A 23,315-nucleotide genomic window follows, 5' to 3' on the forward strand; every position below is an offset into this window, starting at 1 on the left:
GCGCAAGAAATTATTTTAAAGACTTGATTATTTATTCTTTAGATTAAACTTGTATCGCTACTTACATATATTAAAAACGGGTCACTCACGTATTTTATGTCGAAAAACGCTCGACATGTTTCACTCCGTACCGAGGAGTGTCATCAGGAGCTTGCGTTTACGGTGACGGACCGGCGCAGACTGCGGGCCGCAGCTCTCCGCGCCCGATGACTCGGCGCAAGCGCCGGTGGCGGCAGGGGGGGGGCGAGAAACTACCCTCATTTATGGCATTATTGTCAAATGATGGGTTGCACACAACACTCACTACGTCATTCGCTAATGGTTCGTCCACACTGTCCACCGACGTAGTACCCAAAACAGTTCTCCAGCTTGTAGGCACTGACTAACCACAATCACGGTTAAAATTCGGATGACGACTAATTTCGATAGCCTCCCGTACTTTTCGCTGAATCACAAACTTTTCTTTCGCCAGCACGGTTACCTTATCGAAACGTATATAGTGAGTCGAATCCGAATCCAATACGTGTTCCGTCACCGCAGAGCCCCGACTATCCCTGTTCTGTGAGCTGGGTCACGTGAGGCGAGTATTGGAATGCAATGGTTATAACTGGAGGCAGAGTTATCGTGTTGCGAACGCATCAGCGCGTCCCCGTTTAACTACGGCAGATAGATTGCCCCTATACCTACCTTACATTAAGGGCGTGACGGATAATATCGGACACTTATTACGCCGGAGATACTGCATTAAGACGATTTTCCGTCCTCATATGAAGCTGAGACAGGTACTGCGTTCGCCGAAGGATAGGGAGCCTTTGAACAGTCCGGGCGTATATATGATTCCTTGCTCCTGTGGAAAAAACTACATAGGAGAGACGGGCCGAAACATTTCCACCAGATTATCCGAGCACATACGTAGTATGAAGAACAGGGATAGTCGGGGCTCTGCGGTGACAGAACACGTATTGGATTTGGATTCGACTCACTCCCAAGTAGCACAGATAGCTCTATAACTACTCACTTTTAGTTCTATCTAACGCTTTGTGCGTATTAAGACACTTATAAGAGCACACTCGTGGTCCTACAGCTGTATAATAGATCTCAGTGATATTTATATAGCTTAGGGCTGATTAAAAGCTGCATTACGGCTCTGAAAACTACCATTAATACGCAAAGTGAACTATTATGAAGCTAATAGACGTATAATGGAACACATGTGGCACATAATACGGCTTGTCGCTTAACATGTTTACCGCTAAGCACCTTTTATTACACTGACTTTTAAGGGAGCACGAGTGAACTAATATGAAGCCAATAGACGTATAATGGAACACATGTGGCGCACAATACAGCTTATCGCTGAAAGTGTTTACCGCTAAGCAGCTTTTATTACGCTGACTTTTTAAGGAAGCACGAATGAACTATTATGAAGCCAATAGACGTATAATGGAACACACGTGGCGCATAATACAGCTTATCGCTGAACATGTTTACCGCTAAGCAGCTTTTATTACGCTGACTTTTAAGGGAGCACGAGTGAACTAATATGAAGCCAATAGACGTATAAATGGAACACATGGGGCGCATAATACAGCTTATAGCTGAACATGTTTACCTCTAAGCAGCTTTTATTATTCTGACTTTTTGAGGAAGCACGTATGAACGATTATGAAGCCAATAGACGTATAATGGAACACATGGAGCGCATAATACAGCTTATCGCTGAACATGTTTACCGCTAAAGCAGCTTTTATTTCGCTGACTTATTATAAGGGAGAACAAGTGAACTATTATGAAACCAATAGACGTATAATCGAACACATGTGGGGCATAATACGGCTGGGCGCTGAACATGTTTACCGCTAAGCAGCCTATTATACTACCATTGGGACTGTCTGCATAGCGGCTGTTAAAACGTTCACAAGATGCCTTATAACTGTTTAGAGGTTCACTAGTGTATCGAAATAACGACTTGGACTTTATAGTGGTTCACTTAAGTATCTTTATCAGATATATAACAGTCGTATGCTGCATATAAGAATTTTAACGGTTCACGTTGCTTTTTAACATTGACCGCCATTTTATTGTATATAACCTACAAAATTGAAATTGCTTTTCCAATTTCAAGGGTAACAATAAGGTTTTGTGCCTGAGTTCTTAACCTAAATCATTAGTTTAGTACTTCCTATAACGTATTATTAACTTTTTATCTCATAATTCTGTCCAAACCACTGAAATAGTTTTTACACATAGCTTATTTATATCATTAATTTAAATAAATACTGATTATTTTCGTGGCGCACTGAAATTTTCTTAGATAATGTATATATATAATGTCAATAAACTTGCATTCCCAAACATCTTTCTCGCATTAATATATAAAAGTTCATGTACAAACATTTAACTAAACACTTTAAAAACAAAATGACTTATGGTGTCGTTGCGCTTAACGTTTTTGCTTCAATATAAATGTTCACCTCTGCGTTCGTCGTCACTATACTAAATATAATAGCTGATTTTAAAGGCAGAGGTGTAAAAGTATGTTATCAATTATCTTTTATTCAGCCCAACGTCAATCTTTCCCGGTATTAGGGCGCACATGTGACATATTAGCTGAATAAAGGGTAACTGGTGGTCTCTTACCCAGCCAATATACACCTCTTATAACTCCTGTTACCCCTTATAATTCCGTTAAATTGCCGCTACAACGCTCTTAAGTAGCTATGTGAACTTAAGGCTGCCTAATTTGTGCCCATTTAAGGATTATAAAAGCTGAAAAGACGCTTATACAGCTCTTATGCAGCTTTTATATTCCAGCTTCAAGCGTATTCGTACTTCATTATGCGGCTGCTATACAGCTAATCTGTGCTACTTGGGCTATATACGTTTCGATAAGGTAACCGTGCTGGCGAAAGAAAAGTTTGTGATTCAGCGAAAAGTACGGGAGGCTATCGAAATTAGTCGTCATCCAAATTTTAACCGTGATTGTGGTTGGTCAGTGCCTACAAGCTGGAAAACTGTTTTGGGTACTACGTCGGTGGACAGTGTGGACGAACCATTAGCGAATGACGTACGTAGTGAGTGTTGTGTGCAACCCATCATTTGACAATAATGCCATAAATGAGGGTAGTTTCTCGCCCCCCCTGCCGCCACCGGCGCCTGCGCCGAGTCATCGGGCGCGGAGAGCTGCGGCCCGCGGTCTGCGCCGTTCCGTCACCGTAAACGCAAACTACTGATGACACTCCTCGGTACGGAGTGAAACATGTCGAGCGTTTTTTGACTTAAAATACGTGAGTGACCCGTTTTTAATATATTTAATATGTCTGTGTCTCACGGAAGTTTTGTATCGCTACTTACTTAGATTCGACCCTACAACAACCGTCTGATTGGACCCATCCAAATAAGCTCGATTGATGGTATCTTTTTCAACATCGGTCCAGAATATAGAATTGCTGTTATGGTCCCAGTCCAAAGCCATGGCCGATTTAATATGGTCCACCGGTATCACCTGATCCGAAGCCAATATTTCAAGTTTTTAATTAGTATAGGAAAAATAATAAAGCATTTAGATTATGAACATAGCTAAATCAGAAGGTTTAAATAATTCGAGAGTTTACCATGTCTAAGGAATCCATTTGCTTGCGTGGGTATAGTTGTTTCAGTCTAATATCTTTCCTTTGGGCATACAGTAAAAGTTTTTCCGGAGATTCTTCGCATGTTCGTCTAAAAAGATAAAAATACATCAATTATAATTTCTTGGATGTATTTTTAATACCTACATAATTATAATGAAATTTTTTGGTTCAAATTTATTGCGCTGAGTTAAAGTGCCGACAGCGGCACTTACCCGTCAGAATTCAAATTGAAGCCAACAGGACATCGGCAGGAGTATCCATTGCTGTTAGGAAGGCATAGATGTGAGCATCCGCCATTATTGCCACCGCAACGGTTCTTATATGTCCTCAGTTGGCGCAACGGGTGATAACTGTAAAGAATAATATATTATAGGATATTATAAAAAGTAGGTATAAATAGACTATTGATATATTATTGATAGTAAGCCCAATAAGGCTTGTGTTATGCCTCTATGCTAGTTTAAAATATCAAAACACGTATATAACTTATTCATAGTGTAACCTGTGAATATCTATAGGGGCATTTAATCCAGCATGGACAGTTTGTATTCCCATTCCAGTCCTCTTATTGACAGTTGATATACTCTTTGTGTGCCAATCAGTCCAATAAATTGCGTCTTCAAACATTGTCAGAGCGAACGGATGGGGCAATCCTTTATTCGTGATCTGTACAAAAATATTTTATATAACAACATATCTATTAAAAATACCTGCTAAGATGCAAAAAAATGGTTTAATTGTTAATAGTTACATACCCGTCTTCGATTTCTTCCATCGAAAGATGCACTTTCTATAACATGGTGCTTTGCGTCTGCCCAGTATATCTTAGATTCAATGTAGTCAATAGTCAGGCCATTGGGCCAGAATATCTGACTTACAATGACACTTTTGCGATTGTTGCCATCCATATCAGCTCGCTCAATTTTTGGATTAGGACCTAAAAGTAAAATTATAAAAAATTTAATTTTATTCGTTACCTGTCAAAAAAATTTAAGAAACTTCAGGCAATGAAATAGCACCAATTTAATCTTACCCCAATCGGTCCAAAACACCAAAGCATCTCCCGGATGAACGGCTATAGCCCTCGGTTTATCCAAATCGTTGGCTGCTATTACCGCCCTTTGGAGACCTTCTAAAGTAGCTACTTCAACACGTCTGGTTCCCGAGTCTGTCCAAAATATTAAATCATGGATCCAATCTATTGCCACACCACCTGGTGTTTCCAAACCCCACCTTATAACATCTGTAACAATCAAAAAATTATAGCTAGTTTCATAATTTCTGTAAAAGTATCGGATGTAAGCTAGAATAGGCCACGGCGTGCCTCCGCCAAGTCCTTTTTCAGAAGCAACAGGGCATTTTTGTATTTTTTGAAACTTTGATAATTTAACAAATTAAAAATGGTAAAATTCACTGTCTTGGGTGGGACTTGAGCTCACGACCACTGAATCGCTAGCCCAATGATCTGCCATCTGAGCTACCAAGACCTTACCTCTGACTCTTACCGAATACAGCGAATATTTCCACCATATACCTATGAGCTTAGAGAGGGAAGATACTGAATATTTCCACTTTTAATTTGTTTCTAAAATTAATAGCATCGTTCGCAAACGTTTCTGCTTAATACAAAATTAATTTTGACAGTTTAGTTACGATTATACAGTGAACTTATCGCCACACTAACTACGCGACGCGCTGGCAACGTGAGGTGCAAGTCAGCACTGTTAGTGAAAATGGAGACCTAGGCTCTCCAATACGTCACGCGAGTGACTAAAAATACTTACTTGAGTTAAACATTAAAATTAGAGTCCGTCTAACCTAACTTTGCACCGACTTTAACAGAAACAAAATGAAGGAGTGTCATTATAAACTTCATATTCTCATAGAAACCTGACATTAATGATCACTGTCATTGTAATGTCTATGCAGAGTTAGCTTGGTCCGACCTTTAATGATAGTCAGACCCCATTACTGACAAAAGTTACGAGTTTTTATTCATTTTGTTTCAGTAAACCAAAGGAATGTAATGAAACCATATACTGATTCCGATAGGATTCAATTTGTATGAGAACACCTACCTGTAATGTTATTGTTGTTCATTTGTGCCACACGTATGACTCTCAGATTGTTTTCAGTCCAAAAGACTAACTGTTTTTCGTAGTGATAGTCCAATGCTACCGCATTATGAAGTCCTTTTACAACAGACATGTAGTTATCGCCAGTGAGCCACACCTAAAAAAAAGTATTAATAGTAAACTATGTTTTACAAGAGTTTTAAGTAGGTACCTAGTTGCATTTTAGAAATATACCTGTTTAATTCCAATGCGATTCGAAAACAGCAAGGTTGGCGACTCTCCCGTGGGTTTGCAAGATCTAGCATCAGGGCGAAGGACATATCCTGTCATACATCCACATTGGAAGCTACCCATCGTATTAGAACATGTTTGGGAGCACACTGGATCTTGCTCATACATGCATTCGTCAATGTCGCGGCAACTGGAAATATAATCAAATAGTTCTATGTTTAGTCACTTCTATGTTATTTAAATAAATAAATAAATATCAATAGGACATTTTTCGACGAATATTGATTAAGCCCCACAGTAAGGTCAAGAAGGCTTGTGTTGTGGGTACTTAGACAACGATATATGTAATATATAAATACTTAAATACATAGAAAACAACCATGACCTAGGAACAAATATCTGTGTTCATCACACAAATGAATGCCCTTACCGGGATTCGAACCCAGGACCATCGGCTTCACAGGTAGGGTCACTACCCACTAGGCCAGAGAAGAGATGTATGTCTTTATATCGTCTATTAACACTTACCTAAAACCATCATCAGCCAATAAAAAACCTAAAGGGCAAGCACACGCAGGGAGTCCATCATAAGTTGTGATACATTGCTTCTCGCATTTATCTTCTGGACCGCACTTCCTCTTCGTTGGACATTTTTCCTCATCATCACCCTTAGGGCAATCCTTCATTCCGTCGCACACGTGTTTTCTGTTCACGCAGTTCCTAAACGCGCTGCTGATGAGATGCTCCTGAGTCGCGCATGTGTACTGGTCTTCTTCACAAAATACTTGACAATGCATTTCGTCTTCACCATTTGAGCAGTCACGGACGCCGTCGCAAAGCCATGTTTTCTGTGATACAATAGTGTACTGTGAGTAGGCACATGACGTGATGAGTATTAGGGTCAACACGTCATGTGACATTTAAGGTGACATTTAAGAAATAGAAAATATATTTATTAAAATGAACAATAATTCTAATTACATTTATGTAAAGGTCACCTAAATGCCACTCACGTAGACCACTTGTATATAAGCCCGATTTTACTTAATAAAGACGTTCAGTATTAAGCAGACATTCTTAGTATTCATTACTACCCAAACGCCCCACATTACAATAGGGTATTTGACATTTTTTTATGAATGGTATCAGTCGATCAGGTTTGTTTGAGGATCAAATGTCTGTATGGGACCCATTGTCTTAAAGCAATACAAAAGTCACAAATGATGGTCAAAGTCTGGCACCCGCACTTTACTGACGAAACGCTTCGAACAAAATGGCAATACATCGTGAAGTCACCATGTAACGTTAGAGGCCGATTCGATGTATGGAAAACAAGGAAATTGGATACGGAAGTTTTTTTTTGAAAGTTTAAGGTCTTGTATTTTTTTATTATTCCCATATATTTTTTAAGTTTCCAATGTATTGTGATAAATTGCTCATTTTCTATCTATTTAACTAGATTTAGTTATAAAATTCAACATGTGTCAACAACCCTATTTCGCGGAGTATGATGGTTTGTCCGTGTTGCAGTCGGTTTGTCCGAACTTACCAATATGCACCGCCTATCAGCACAGGTGTATTCGTCGCTGGTGCAGTTCCGCATGCCGTGTTCGCAGTTGAGCTCGTCGCCGCCATCCGAGCAGTCCCGCTCGGTGTCGCAGCGCCATCGCTCTGGGATGCATTTGCCGTCGCTACACCTTAATGAAAAAAAAACCGGTCAAGTGCGACTCGGACTCGCGTTCCGAGGGTTCCTTACATTACTAAATTTTTAACAATGTATTTTTTATGTGGAACGTGAATGAAATGTTTTTAAAAAACCCGTAGGTGTCGTATCAAAAACTAAGTAATTAAGTCCGACTCACGCTTGACTGCATATTTCTAATAGGTTTTCCTGTCATCTATAGGTAAAGAACTATTTTATGTATTTTTTCTCAAAATTCTAGACCCAGTAGTTTCGGAGATAAGTGATCCTATAAGGGTTCCGTTTTTTTCCTTTTGAGGCACGGAACCGCATTTATAGACAAAATAGTATTTCGTGTTCTTTCAATAATAAAAACATCACCCCCGATAATAGTAACCACTGTTCACTTTATCTTTAGTAGCAGTTAATTGTGTTTAAGTCAAAAAGGCTGAAAATATCGGGTTAACTTCATTTATCAGCATTTAATGATAGTGGATGATCGGATTAAGGCGTGCAACTCGGGGTGAATGAACTTAAACGTTAACATCAATATGGACAATCTGAGGGTTATTTTTTGCGATGATTGGAATTTAATTTTGTGGTATAGTTTATAAATAAAAGACGACTTTTTTAATACATACATAATACATAAAATAAATCTAATTGCACGTTAAAAAGTACGCAAAAAATAATATAATTATATTTTATGAATTATTTGTTCACCGTTCAAAACGAACATTTAAATAATTATTTCAAAATGCCAAGTTTATATTAAAAATAAAGAACATCTCGAGCCATGCCATGCTCATTGTATTTAGGGTTCGTAGTTATCCCTCCGCAGGATTGAAATTTTTTTAAACTTTCGGACTGTTTTTTCCGAACATTTACACTTTATCCATATTGGCGTGATTGATATATTTTCCCATGCCAAACTGTATTTGTTAGGATTCCGTATTTCTATTTAATAACATCACTGAGCTATGACATGGGCCGACAGACGGACATGGCGAGACTATAAAGGTTCCTAGTTCACTACTGAAAATACGTGGATGACTAGATAAGACCTGCAAGTTCAGATTATCGTAGAAAAGACTGCCGTATTCGAACTTCAACATATTAACGTACTAGATCCATTCTAGATACGTTATAGTTTAGATATCAACTAGTTCTCTTTTGCAGCGCAATTCGGGCAACCAATGTCACTTTTACGTTAGATAGAGTAAGATATCTATTAGATGTGAATTGGATCTCTAAGTCATATCCTGTGGAAATCGTTCAACAGTATCTCCAGAATCGCGCAAATGTCAAATTTTACAGGTTAGATCTTAATCATATCGTTATCGTATCTTGGTGATGTCTAATAGATGTCTATTTCAAAATCCGAATCAGGCCCAGAGACGAACAATTTTGCAAAATTGTTTTATTGCTTACGTTCAGCTTTTAAATTGTAGAACCATTTTATGTTTACGTCTTTAATTGTTTACTTTTTTATGACACTTAAAAATCAAACATAATAGCTATTTAAACAATTACGGGACACATCCATATTTGTGACGTCCCACGGTCAAAGGTACCTTATGGCGGGTATGGAGTTATGCATACCCCAGTAATCTACAATAAATAAGCTATCGATAACACAAAAGATCAACCTTCTAGGTTGCGTAGTTACAGAGATATGATTTTTTGAAAATAATGTTGTGAAATGAGCAACTTTACGATAGAGAAGTTTTAAGTTTAGCCGCCTAAAAAACTATGTTCCTGAAGTAAGTTACATAGTTGACTACAAATAATAATGCCTTATATATCTGAGATTAAAAAAATATTGCGACTTGTTCTGTAATGCAAATAGAAACTTTTGATATCGACTGATTTATGTGTATACTAACCAATCTCTTGAAAATAAAGTTTTATTTCATTTTCACGATTGATTGCAATGAGCTCTCAAGATTTAAATTTTATCTATTAGAAAACGACACTGACAGACAGTTTAAGCAAAAAACAATACCGATTTAGAGGTGAAAATGTATTTTCTGACTTTTTCATATAAAATCACAAAATTGAATATTTTTACTTTTAATGAGACACACAATCAATTTTTCTGAGCACATATGAAAGAAATTCTGTCATTCAAATGAAATAAATCCTAAAACCCCAACTAAATACTATATTTAACCCCTTATGCCACTTTAAACTTACATAACAATAACAGTATTTGCTCCATACATTTACGAAAAGGTACCTTATGGAAATAAATCTAATAATACATCACTACAAAATATCAATCATATTATAGTTTATCTTTTATGAATAGAAAATATTAATTTACATTAAACTGCCCCCAATTTAATTAGTTCTTCGTCATAATAATCTTAAAAAAGACCAATAATTTGTATGTAATGAAAAGGTACCTTGTGGTCAAGTTACATGATGAGGCATGATGATGATGGAACAGTTAGGATAAACTAATAATATTTTGGGGTTAAGATGGTATAAATCGTCTATTTCTTATCAATAATATATTTCGGTTGCTATTGAAGATAAGCGGCATTGAGGTTCAATGACCTCAGATATTCCATAAGGTAATGCGTCGGGTATTGGCATTTTTCAGCAAACCAATGGCTGATTTACTGCATGCGACCAAACCAAATGAAGATTATTCTAGTTAAGAAAGACTTGACGAGAGTAACTTTGGTATAATAGCAGTCTACTTGGATTTGTGATGTCGGTCTATGTACGGTTATAATATTTGCGAGGCGCCCCAACCAGAACTGAAATTATCAAATTAGTTTTGCAGAATGCTAATACAGTTCTCTACCATACTTCTTTTCCCGTATTGACTAGTTTTTTTGGGAATTTTCAATCTTTTTTCCATAAGGTACCTTTTCTACTAAACTCTGAGACGACATTACTAGGCTTATAACTAACTTATAACAAAAATAAAAACAGGTAAACAAACCTTACGCATTAAGGTTTCAGATCACATAATAAAAAAAAAATGAGCATTTTTTCACCTCTTTACAAAACATTTAATATCTCCGAAACTAGAAACCCTCATAAGGTACCTTTTCCCGTGGAACGTCACATTTAGACTACGAGCCGTAATGCCCTCTAATTGCATACCCACATCGGATCGGGCGTTCGGGAAATACATTATCGTCACTGAATATTTTGGCTAACCCTTGTTTTCAGAGAATTCTTCGATTTATTATATGGGGTACGATTCATATTTCATATAATGCACATATTAGGGTAATTAGCCAGTAACAGGTCACCTGTTAGTAACTGGCCACCCTAAACTAAAAATGAATTCTATTCACCTATAAACATAATTCATTTTAGTATAAGGTGGCTAGTTATTGAAGGCTGGCCAGTTATTGAAACCTATACTAAAATTAATTCTGTTTATAGGTGAATAGAATTCATTTTTAGTTTAGGGTGGCCAGTTATTGGCCGGTGACCAGTTACTGGCGAATTACCCTATGAAAGGAAAAGTTGTAGGAGTTTTCCAGGGTTGAATCGGTAAGATCAGATGAGGTATGTATAGTCCGACAAGAAATTGTAGAAAATTATTGAGGCGCCACTTCCTACGTAGCTGTCACATTTTTGACGTAAAATGCTTAAACATGGCAACAATTTAGTATGGAATTTTTTTAGTTCCATTTTATTTCATTTCTACTATTTTATGTCGCACTATACTTATCCGCTCAAATTGATTTACTTTCTTATGAACACTAGAACGCCATTCCGATCTTTGTAATGCAATGTCCTCCCAGCAGTCAGACCTAGATGCTAAGCGTCATATCCGCAAGTCGCAACCTAAGCCCTCCTACACATACCCCCGCAACTCGACTGAACAACTCCATTGCGCATCGTGTGACCGCATCTTTAAGACAAAGTTTGGTTTTGCGAGCCACATTAGGGCATTTCATAATCCGGATAAGAATTGTTGATGCAGTCGTTATTGCCGGATACGTCAAGGAAAGAAGAGAGAGATACTTATCCGAGTTGGTGTCATACAGGGCTTACTTAAATTCGCCAGCATTGCAGCTGCCCGGCATCATCGGGCAGAAGTCCTCGTCGGTCCAATCGCCGCAGTCGTTGTCGCCGTCACATTGGAAGTCTTTGCGAATGCATTTCTTGTTATCGCATTGAAATTCTGCCTCGGCGCAGCGTATCAAGTCCAAAGCTGTTGAACAAGTCCATATTTGCTTTTCTAAAGATAGCGAACATCATAATGACTCTTATTTGGAACTTAGTGATAAAAAAAAACAAACAATAATTGGGTACTTACCTGCATAAAACAGGTGGGTTTGAAGAATCTCATAATAGGATTATTTATACTTAGGGTAGGGGCTGGACTAATGTCTATTACTAATTTTATGTACTCCCACAGGCACATTGGAGTAGGTACTTATATACCTACACATTATAGGAGTGTTACGAAAATAATATTCATGCTATGGTTGTTTGTATCAAGGTTTGCATTAAATACTAATTCCAATCTCAGTCTCAATAGAAAAACATTATATGTATATATAATACAGGACAAACAAATTGAAATATTTTGTGCCACGTTTTGTATGTTCAGTGATACCGGATAAATAAATACCTACCGTTAAATTATCAAAATCGTTGCCAAGGTTCAGTGTCCCAAGGCCCCCCAGCGAGCTCATTGGTGAAAAGTGAGATAATTGGATGGGGGACATGTACCCACGACATCAATACTTGAATAACTCATATTGTCTATACAGATATATAAATGCGCGTGTCCTGACTTACTCATCAACGCAGAGCCGAAATTACAAAAGCTAGAAAGTTGAAATTTGCACATCAGAGGCCCGTTTCTCAAAAGCTTGTACATAACTTGTAATACAAGTGCAAGTCCCTTTCTAACAAAAGCTGTCAAAAAGTGACATCCGCTTGTATTACAAGCTTTTGAGAAACGGGCCCCTGGTTACATTTATAGTGTGCCGATAGTTTTTGATAAACTAATCCTGGCATAAGAAATTCATTAGACTTAAATTAGATTCTGGGTACAAATCGTCGGGTGACAAGCAAAAGTCACTTACTAACATCATTGAAAGTATTGGACAATAAACCGTGTTACAAGTGTAATAAAGTGCATTGTTAGGTACTTTAATTTTTTGATAGTACTTAGTGACTTTTGCTTGTCACCCGACGAAATAAACCTAATGTGCAATTTGCTAAGTTTCCCAAAAAAATGGAAAATTGCATAACTCGTACTATCAGATTTTTCTGAAAATTTCTCATGTGAAAAATTACAACACTTTAAAAACTTCTAACGCCATATTATTAAAACGGAACTGGTTTCAGAAGCAAGCAAGACGAATTTAGAATACATTTCTAAAGGTATCTGCAAATCTACCTCACATACAACACAACAATAAATAAGTAGGTATAATTGCATACTCACGGCAGTCAATCTCGTCGGAGTTTTCAGGGCAGTCAGCCTCCTTATCACAACGCCAGTGTGATGGTATGCACTCGCCGGTGGCACACGTAAATTGGTTTTCTCTGCACCTGATTTAAAAAAATTAAAGAGAACATCAAGTCAAAATTCCCTTGCGCGCACTGCATTTATGGTCGTTGGTCGCTCTTAAGTGTTCTGTTATTGAATCTCTAATCTTGTGTATCTAACCTTGTCCTTCAATATATTATCCAATAAATATTTATTGCATTTTATTGCGCTGCAATGCAAAGGTTACCCATATACCCATACAAGAATAGGTACTCATATTCTGAATAGAAGTCGAAACATCGTCTGAATATTGTAATTTAATTTTATAGGTAGGTATGTACTTAACTTTTCTTTACTATCCCACCCTCATTCGTACGCAAATGATGAAAATAGACATAGGACTTATTCCCCGCCATACGGTCTAATTTGAGTACCTAAGTGAAATCTATTCATAGAACTTTACATTACAACAAACAGCAACATATACACTGGTCATATTTTTCATAAAATCGATTTCGAACTGGCAAATCATATTACTTTTTGGCAACCGGGGTTTTTAACCTAATTAGATCCCGCTGAATTCGAATTTGCCGATTGCTTGATCGAATTCTTGACCGGAAGTGATATATTTGATATTAAAGGTCCCTTTTTTTAGTTCTTCGTAAATAACTCTTAAACGGTGGCGCATAGCAAAAAATGTTCTATTACATAAGTAATCTGCATAAAATTGCCTACAAGAAAGATTCAGTACAATTTTTCGCTAGGATCTGTAGTATATTCACAAATATGTATTGGTGTGGGTAGGTTCTTAGAAATAATAAATCAGTCTATATCCAGCTGTCTTGTGTTTACTTCATGGTGACAGCGGTGGGTGGGTGGTGGGTATGGATACTGGCGCAGATCTTAATGTCATATCTAAATCTAATTTTGTGAAATTAGGCTTCTGTCTCTCGGATATAAGCGCCGACAATGTAAAAGCGCAATCGTATTCTCGCCATTATATTCCCTTTATAGGCTCGTGTATTATTAAATGTATATACAAACAGCAGGAATTTATGTTGAAATTTGTTATAGCAGATGGTGATAATCAAAGTATTCTTGGAAAATACGCTCTGAGAGAATTAGGCCTAGTAAAGCGTGTCTATTCGCTAAACGTCGACGACTTTGCTGACTTGTTCAGTGGCCTAGGTAAACTTCCGGGTCAATATAAGATTCCTATTGAAAGCGACGCATGTCCATGCATCTGTCCTGTACGCAAGATACCGTTAGGTGTTAGGGATCATCTGTTGACCGAGTTGACTCGCATGGAGAATTTAGGTGTCATACGTAAGGTTACGCACCCAACCTCGTGGGTAAATGCCATAGTTATGGTCGCTAAAAAAGATGGGAGTTTTCGAGTGTGCCTCGATCCACGACCTTTGAACCGCGTTATACGTCGTCAGCACTACCCGTTGCCTACAATAACAGAGATAGCGACAAAGTTAAAGGGGGCGCGTTACTTCAGTAAGTTAGATGCCAGGTCCGGGTTCTGGATGATCCAGTTAGACGATGATAGTGCTGATCTGTGCACATTTGGCACGCCATATGGTAGATACCAATTTTTACGTTTACGATATGGAATTAATTCGGCTTCTGAGGTGTTTCACAGCAAAATAAGGCAGCTGCTGGAGGACCTCGAGGGTGTCGATTCGTTCGTCGACGACGTTATCGTCTGGGGAGCTACGGAGGAAGAGCATGACAGCCGGTTACGAATTTTGCTCGAAAGAGCGAGACAAGTAGGTATAAAATTTAATAAGGAAAAATGTGAATTTTGTGTGAGTGAGGTAACATACTTAGGTCATACTTTTTATTCGGAAGGGGTTAAAATCGACGACAAAAAATTAAAAGCTATAAAAGAAATGCCAAGCCCTAGTGACAGGCACTCTCTGGAAAGGTTTTTAGGTATGATCAATTATGTTGCCAAATTCATTCCATGTTACTCGGAACAAGTAGCTCCACTTAGAAACCTCCTTAAAAAAGACAATGAGTGGTGCTGGGGCGAGTGCGAGGAGCGCGTGGTGCGCGCGCTGAAGCAGGCGCTGTGTGAGGCGCCGGTGCTGGCGCTGTTCGCGCCGGACCGTTCCTGCGTGCTTTCCGTAGATGCGAGTAGCCAGGCCCTAGGGGCTGTTATCCTGCAGCAGGAGCGTCCGGTTGAGTTTGCTTCCGCCACGCTCACTGATACACAGCAACGCTACGCGCAGATCGAGAAAGAGATGCTGGCGATTGTGTTTGCTCTCGAGAGGTTCCATCAGTATGTGTACGGGAAATCAGACGTGGTAGTTGAAACGGACCACAAACCCTTGGAAGCGCTGTTTAAGAAGTCCCTGGACGCTGTACCTGCTCGGCTGCAGCGTATGATGCTGCGTGTTCAGAGGTATGATTTCTCTGTTGTATACAAACCCGGAAAGTACATGTTCATCGCGGATACTTTGTCACGTGCGGCCCTTCCAGACCTACTGAGCGATAAGGTCTCACAGGAAGTTGACGATCAAACCTGTTTCCTGTTACGGTCGGTGCGCATAAGTGATAATAAGATGGATACAATAAGACAATTCACTCGCAATGACAAGGTATGTCAAGTTTTAATAAATTACATCAAAAACGGGTGGCCAAACTCAAAACATGAGTCTGATGAATCTGTGCGAGCATTATGGGACGGCAGGGAATGTTTTGAATACACAGACGGCGTGTTATTCAAAAACAACCTGGTGTATATTCCGATCGGTCTCCAATCAGAGATGGTATCCCGGGTGCACGAGGGCCACCTCGGCATAGACCGGTTCAAGCGGCGCGCCAGGGAGGTGATGTGGTGGCCGGGCATGTCGCGTGACGTCGAGGGCGCCGTGCGCCGCTGCCGCACCTGCGCGCAGCACGCGCCCGCGCCGCAGCGGGAGCCGATGGTGCCGCACCTCATACCGGGCTTACCATGGGCCAAAGTTGGCTCGGACATTTTTGAGTACAAGAGTAAAAGCTACTTACTCTTAGTCGACTACTTTTCAAACTTTGTCGAGGTATGTCCCTTAAGATCCATAAATTCAAACGCTGTAGTGCTAGCACTAAAGGACCAATTTGCCCGACACGGAATTCCAGTGGAGCTCATCTCAGATAACGGCCCAGCCTATTCGTCGAAGGAGTTCAAGAAATTTGCAGAACTCTGGGACTTCAGGCACTCCACGTCGTCGCCGCACTACGCTCAATCAAACGGTCGCAGCGAACGAGCGGTAAGGACGGTCAAAATAATCTTAAAAAAATCATTGGACTCGGGTTCAGATTTCTATTTAGGTTTATTGAATTTTAGAGCCACGCCGCGGGATGGAATTGCAAGTCCTGCACAACTCCTAATGGGTAGGAGATTAAATACGCGATTACCAGTTCACGAAAATAAATTAGTACCGGATAGGGACAACACGGTTGATTATGATAATATAGTGCGTAATCAGGCGCGGAGTAAACAATGGCACGACGAGCGGGCGCGAGCGCTGCCGGAGCTGCAGCCAGGTGATGACGTCATCGCACTGGACGGCCAAGGCGGTCGGAGGCGCGCGGCGCGGGTCACGGGCCGGGCAGCACAGCCGCGATCGTACTTCGTAACGGATGCCTCGGGCAAGCGTTACCGAAGAAATAGGCGACATCTGATTAGGCTGCAACCCGAAGATGCGTCTCCCACATCATCTCATCACGAGATATTGGACGGTGATGATGCAGGGTGTTCTAGCGATGACAGTGTTTACGATGATGTAGGTGAGTCACTCGATACCGCCCCCGGCACCGCGGTGCAGGACACGCGTTCTCAGACCGGTCAGCCTGTTCTTTCAGGGCCTAATGAAAATAGTAATCAGCGCTTACCGCGGGCTGCTGCAATCGAGGCTAAGAAAAAGTTAAAGCAATAATAACCAATGTTAAATACCGGTAGGTATATTACATATTTACCTGTAGCAATCATGTATATCATAATTTTATTACAGTACTCATGTTAGCAAAAATAAAACCGTGAATACGACGACGCATAGGTTATTCTAAAATAAACCTTGTGTATATGAGAATAAAGAACACGTTCATATAAGAACGATTAAGCATTGCATGTGATAGTTAAGGTATGTACCTAAACTAATAATTTAATGTTATGTTGGACCTTATGAAAGTATCAAAAACAACAGTTAAAATCTATTAAGGACCAGTGTTTTACTTAACAACGTAACATTACTATTCTGTAGCTTTTGTTTTGTTTGTAAAACTATTTCAATTATAACGCAAGTGTGTAATTATTAAGTTGGCATACTTAAAAAAAAATATATATATATATATATATATATATATATATATATATAAGGATAGGATAGATACACATAAAAAATATATGTAAGTATGGTAAATAAGTTGTGGGCGATATTCATAATTGTACGGCCACAAAGTAAGATTAAGATTATAGATACTGCATCTCACGAAGGTAAGGTGGCTAGTGAAATTAGACCTTGATAACATAATAATAAAAGTGAAAATCAAGTCTCTTCGTGAAATGTACTAGCTGTAATTATAGTGTGTAATTCTTAGCATAATTACTGTATTCTAAGTTGTTAAAACTTGATAATAATTAGATAGCTTAATCAATTCATTAAGAGGGAGATGTAGTATATTCACAAATATGTATTGGTGTGGGTAGGTTTTTAGAAATAATAAATCAGTCTATATCCAGCTGTCTTGTGTTTACTTCAGGATCAATATTCAAAGAGATATTAACGCGGGAAATTTAATTATAATCACTTCTAAGGTCCCTTTTTTTAGTTTTTCGATAATAACTCGTAAATGGTGGCCAATATCAAAAACGTTGTTAAACGTTAATAATCTACACAAAATTTTGTACAAAATAGATTCAGTACACTTTTCGCAGGGATCAATATTTAAAAAATAATAAAGAGGGAAATTTAATTATAATAAATTCTAAGGTTCCTTGTTTTTATTTTTTCGTTAATAATTTGAAAAGTATGACTCCTGGCAAAAATAATCTTATACATAAATAATAATCATAAAATTTCCTACAAGAAACATGTAGATTACTTTTCGCTAGGATCAATATTTAAAAAGACAAATCAGCGGGTAAATTAATTATAATCAATTTTAAAGTCCCTTTTTAGTTTTTTGTAAATAACTCGTAAACGGTGTCCCATAGCAAAATAGGTTTTATGAATAAATAATTTACATAAAATTTTCTCCAAAATCATCTTGAACCCTTTTTCTCTAGGATCAATATTTAAAACGATATTAAAGGAAGAAAGTTAACTACAGTCAGTTCACAGGTCACTTTTTTTTACTTTTTGATAAATAACTCGTAAACGGTGGCCCGTTGCAAACAAATATTACACATAAATACTGAAAATAAAATTGTCCACAAAAAAGGTTCTTCACACTTTTTCGCTACGATCAATACTTAATGAGATATTAAAGGGGGTAATTTAATAATAATCAATTTCCAGGTCCCTAGATCAGAAAGACATTGTCTCAGAAAGTTGTAAATTTGTTGAATTTACAACCCTTTATTATCTTTTTAAATATTGATCCCTGCGAAAAGTGTACTGAATCTTTTTTGTACAAAATTTTGTGTAGATTATTAACGTTTAACATTTTTTGATATTGGCCACCGTTTACGAGTTATTTACGAAAAACTAAAAAAGGGACCTTAGAACTGATTTTAATTAAATTTCCCGCGTTAATATCTCTTTGAATATTGATCCTAGCGAAAAATTGTACTGAATCTTTCTTGTAGGCAATTTATGCAGATTACTTATGTAATAGAACATTTTTTGCTATGCGCCACCGTTATAGAGTTATTTACGAAAAACTAAAGAAAGGGACCTTTAATATCAAATATCTCACTTCCGGTGAAGATTTCGATCGAGCAACCAGCAAATTCGGATTCAGCGGGGTCTAATTAGGTTAAAAAACCCGGTTGCCAAAAAGTAATATGATTTGCCAGTCGCATCAAGAAGGAGAGCGATTTTGAATGTTTTTGTCTAGTCTAATACATATGTTTTCAGATCAAAGATAAATATAATAGGGTATGCATATGCAACAATGCACACACGACAGTTTGCTATACCTACGTTAACTATGTTAAGATAGTCCCTAGATAATCCTCGGTTCATTGTAAATGATAGTAATAGTACTAATCCGAGCGCCAGACTGAACTAGAAATGGTAATCCGGCACCGTTACGTAACGACGTTATTACCTACAGCACATGGTTATTCTAAATATAGAGACCTAGGAAGAGTAATAAGAATATGGACTGTATATGTGGTCTACGTTCTAAGGCAGTGAAGCTTGAAAACTCGTGAACTACAATTCTGTAAGTAAATCAGAGGATTTTTTTCCGTTTTCCTTTTTCTTTTAATTATAATAAAAAGATATATATTCATGAGTCGTCACAATATCTTTACTATTTCATATCTAGTGAATCTCTAATTCATTTCCCGAATCGCGCCGTTTAACTCATGAATTGTCAAGATTTCTGCAATGTAACTCATGAAGACTGAATACCGCAAGTATGTACCTATACATAGAAATCAGACGTAGGCTTCAAAACGTTAATCGCATGAACGATTTCGTTCTATAATGAAACCGCCCACGGAACTCTCGATATGTCGGGCTAGTCTCCTTCACGGGCCGGAGGCTGCGAGCGTAGGCGCGTCGCCATAGCAACGGCGCAGCGCGCCGCGCGCCCGCTGCGCCAGTATTGATCTACAGAACCTACTCCGCCTTTTGCCCTCTAGTCTAGGTATATGCCGGCTTTGGACACAACAAAGCAAAATATAAACATAAAGAGTAAAAAATTACATAAATAATAGGCAATCGCCTACTCAATACAATAACCTCTTGATGGATTATTTTGATGAACTTCGAAAATATGTCTAAGTAAATACTTGTGTGTTTTAAATGAAATAAAATAAATACTTACCTATGGATTACTTACTTATAGGTATATACTATCTGAAATATTTACAATAAAATACTTTTTACTTGTTATCTTTGTACCTACCTAATTATCAATTCCAAATACGACTAGACAGGCGTATAGTTCGTTTTTTTTAGCATTAGAAAAAAGGTAAACAACCTTGATGTGTCTTTTAATTGAAAAACACGTTTTAAAAATGGGTGTGTAATGTTTTTAATAACAATCATTTTCGAATTTTCATTTTGCATAATTCGAATTGCATAATTTTGAAATGCAGAAATGATTATTTAGTATAAAAACAAAATGAATAAGAACAATTTGCATAATTTCAGTAATAATAATAATAATTCAGTTGCATAGTAATGTATTTGCATAACAGGCAATCAGTATAATGATCATTTTGTATACTATTTAATGCTCATAACGTTCTTTTTCCATAAAAACCAAGTTCATAGTGTTCAAAGAATGAAGCGTTGTTTCTTTCCACATATTAAAATTTAAGTTCTCAGGCCTCCTCTCATGATCGAGAGGGTAATAAAATGTGTACTATTATAAAATAAGTCGGTTCTGGCGCTTCGCTGGCGCTGCCGCGGCACGCTCGCTTCGCTCGCTCGGCTCGCGCGCTGTAGGGTCGCAGTTCTACCTAACACTCCTCCTCGCTTCGCTCGTCGTCGTACCTAACGGCGACCTGCCTTAAGGTAGAATATGTAGGTTGTTTTATAATTTATGTCATATCATATAACATTATGTCACCCGATCATTCGTTAAAATATAGTTCTACATTTTAGTCATAATACTAACTGTATGTTATAACATGTAAAATTATTCCTAATGATGATTATAAACAACGTTTTTATGATTATAGAACATTCTGTAATTTAATTATTATAACGAATAATATTATGGATTTTGTCTCTATACATTATGTTTATTATGAGTTTTAAAAGTAGTTAAATGTAATTATGCAAAATGTTTGTATTAAAATTGAACGGCACCCTTTAAAAATAAGTCACGGCAAATATGTAACAATTATGAATCTAATACGATAATTTATATTCTTCTGCTTTCATAAGTAATACTTAGTTATTGATTTTTAAAAAGCGTTTTTCAATTAAAAGACATGTCAAGATCGCTTACCTTCTTTCTAATGCTAAAAAAAACGAACTATAGTAGTGATGAGTAAAATGTTTTAAGACGTTAAACTTAGAAAACAATTACCTATCTTATCACATTCAAAATCATCTACAATGTTGAAACTAGGAGCCCTTAATGATTTATTATTTATCTAGGAGCTAGTCGTCCATGTAACTGCCGAAAACTAGCTATTGTTTTTATTTGTAACAGTCATATTTCTTTCAGAACGTTCTATGAAATTAAAAAAATATATATTTCCATTCCCTATTATTGAGTGCAGAATACAGCCTATGTCAGATACGTTTTGATTTTTATTTGATGTCGGTATGCAAATGTGCGCGGCATGCAATTCAATGGAGTCGAATTTTAGAAAGAGTTCCGTATTTAAGGGAGCTATTGTTTTATTTATTCACCCGTGGCGTATTTTATATATTACAATGGATTGCTTAAAACAAAGTCGTACTCGTACAAATCCATTGAAAACGAAACGAATTATAGGCACAGTTTTTACTAATTATTCACAACACAAGCCTTCTTGAGCTTACCGTGGGGCTTAGTCAATTTGTGTAAGAAATGTCCTATAATATTTATTTATTTTATTTATTTATTACTATGACTGGCACTTTGACACCAGGAAGCTTTATTTTAGAATATTAGAAAAAGCTAACTAGTCAGGTTTATTTATATTCATATATGTATACACGTCTTTCGATGTTATTTCACAGCATTTCAGAACCCATAGGAGGACAGCAATGTCACCAATGTCATTAACCTTTTCGACGCCGTGTCAAACACAAAAGCTGTTTCTCGGACGCCACGTCACCCAAGTGTCAAAACAGAAATTGAACTTTATGCATATGCACGTCGGTCTATGCTGCTCTGTGGTCTGTGACCGATTAATCGGTCTTTGGCGTTGAACCTGCGGTGCGGATATATCGGTCATTGGCGTCCAAAAGGTTAAGATTTAATAATTGGTTATTCTACGTGGCTTCTCCGCATTACGGTAGGAGATGGTAAATTAGTAGGTACCTAAGTATAGAAGAAGTATACGGCTACCTAATTATTTTAAAATCAATTTGTCTATCTATCTGTGCTTGTTAAAAGTATATAAGTAGGTAGGTTTAGCCTGCGTTTCCCCCAGAGATGTGCGAGGATGCGTAGCGAGGGATGTGTTTTTAAAAATCACTTCATTTGTTTTCCTGGCTCAGCTTACAACTCATTTGAAGCGTCTCCCTGCCCAATTCGAACTTTAAGATACGTCAATTAATAGATCTAGAAACGATATGGATTAGATGTGTCAGTGTCAAAAGTGATGTTTTTGTTTGAAGAAACGTCACATTTGACACTGACATATCTAATCCATATCGTTTCTTCTATTAATTGACGTATCTTAAAGTTCGAATCGGGCCGTCCGTTTCAGCATGGGCAAAAATGCTTATATGTCCGGTTGTTCTGCTCTACAGGCCGCATTTCTCAACCAATTCTCGTGAATTTTTGTGAGCAACTTCGATAATTATAAGCTTTTTTTTCATGAGTATATTTTTGGATTTTTTCTAAATGGCGGAGCCATGTAAGTTATGCCAGGTCTACAGTTCGCAGAACCAATATTGTAGTTGTTTAGCAAGCTACATTCAAAAAACCGATAAGTCGTTTTAAACGGTAGTTCGGTTCGTGCAAAATAAATGCAAATACATGTAGATTTATGGATACGGATACGCTACGGTTGGAAAATATTTTTTGAAACGCAATGTTCATGTTTACATAGCCTTTTGCAGTCAGATATGACTCGCTAGGGGATGGTTGCATATGCATAGCGCCAAAAATCGTGCGCCTGGTGCAATTCAGCTAATGAGGAAGGTCAATCGTTTAACTGACGGAGTTCGTAAGAAGTTATCACGGTCAGCTACGGATTCGTTTAAGTCTTGGCTGCATGATGCTGCATGGGGTCGATTTTTGAATTTTGACCGTACGATTTCGTGTATTTCGTTTAATATATCTCCACTACTAGGCATTTAAATTCTGCTAATAGAATTGAAAACGAGTGGTCATTTGGTCAATACCACTAGATTCCCAATTTATATCGCTCGTAGGGTAAC

General features: G+C 37.8%; 1 protein-coding gene and 1 long non-coding RNA gene across 2 annotated transcripts in view; both read right to left on the minus strand.

Moving 5' to 3' along the window:
• The window catches only part of LOC134789417 (uncharacterized), a 115,004-nt gene that overhangs the window by 72,571 nt on the left and 19,118 nt on the right, over positions 1 to 23,315 (minus strand). The window lies entirely within an intron of this gene.
• Positions 1 to 23,315, minus strand: part of LOC134806761 (low-density lipoprotein receptor-related protein 4) — a 47,593-nt gene that overhangs the window by 11,097 nt on the left and 13,181 nt on the right. Inside the window, exons 7-18 of the mRNA XM_063780086.1 lie at positions 13,054 to 13,160; positions 11,646 to 11,805; positions 7,488 to 7,635; positions 6,467 to 6,786; positions 5,942 to 6,128; positions 5,711 to 5,864; positions 4,666 to 4,875; positions 4,388 to 4,569; positions 4,135 to 4,298; positions 3,845 to 3,982; positions 3,615 to 3,720; positions 3,355 to 3,505 (exon numbers count right to left, since the gene is read on the minus strand). Coding sequence (XP_063636156.1) covers positions 3,355 to 3,505; positions 3,615 to 3,720; positions 3,845 to 3,982; positions 4,135 to 4,298; positions 4,388 to 4,569; positions 4,666 to 4,875; positions 5,711 to 5,864; positions 5,942 to 6,128; positions 6,467 to 6,786; positions 7,488 to 7,635; positions 11,646 to 11,805; positions 13,054 to 13,160 — 2,027 coding nt within the window. The remainder of the gene's footprint in view (positions 1 to 3,354; positions 3,506 to 3,614; positions 3,721 to 3,844; positions 3,983 to 4,134; positions 4,299 to 4,387; positions 4,570 to 4,665; positions 4,876 to 5,710; positions 5,865 to 5,941; positions 6,129 to 6,466; positions 6,787 to 7,487; positions 7,636 to 11,645; positions 11,806 to 13,053; positions 13,161 to 23,315) is intronic.

The sequence above is a fragment of the Cydia splendana genome, chromosome 3 (assembly GCF_910591565.1).
Source record: "Cydia splendana chromosome 3, ilCydSple1.2, whole genome shotgun sequence".
NCBI lineage: Eukaryota > Metazoa > Arthropoda > Insecta > Lepidoptera > Tortricidae > Cydia > Cydia splendana.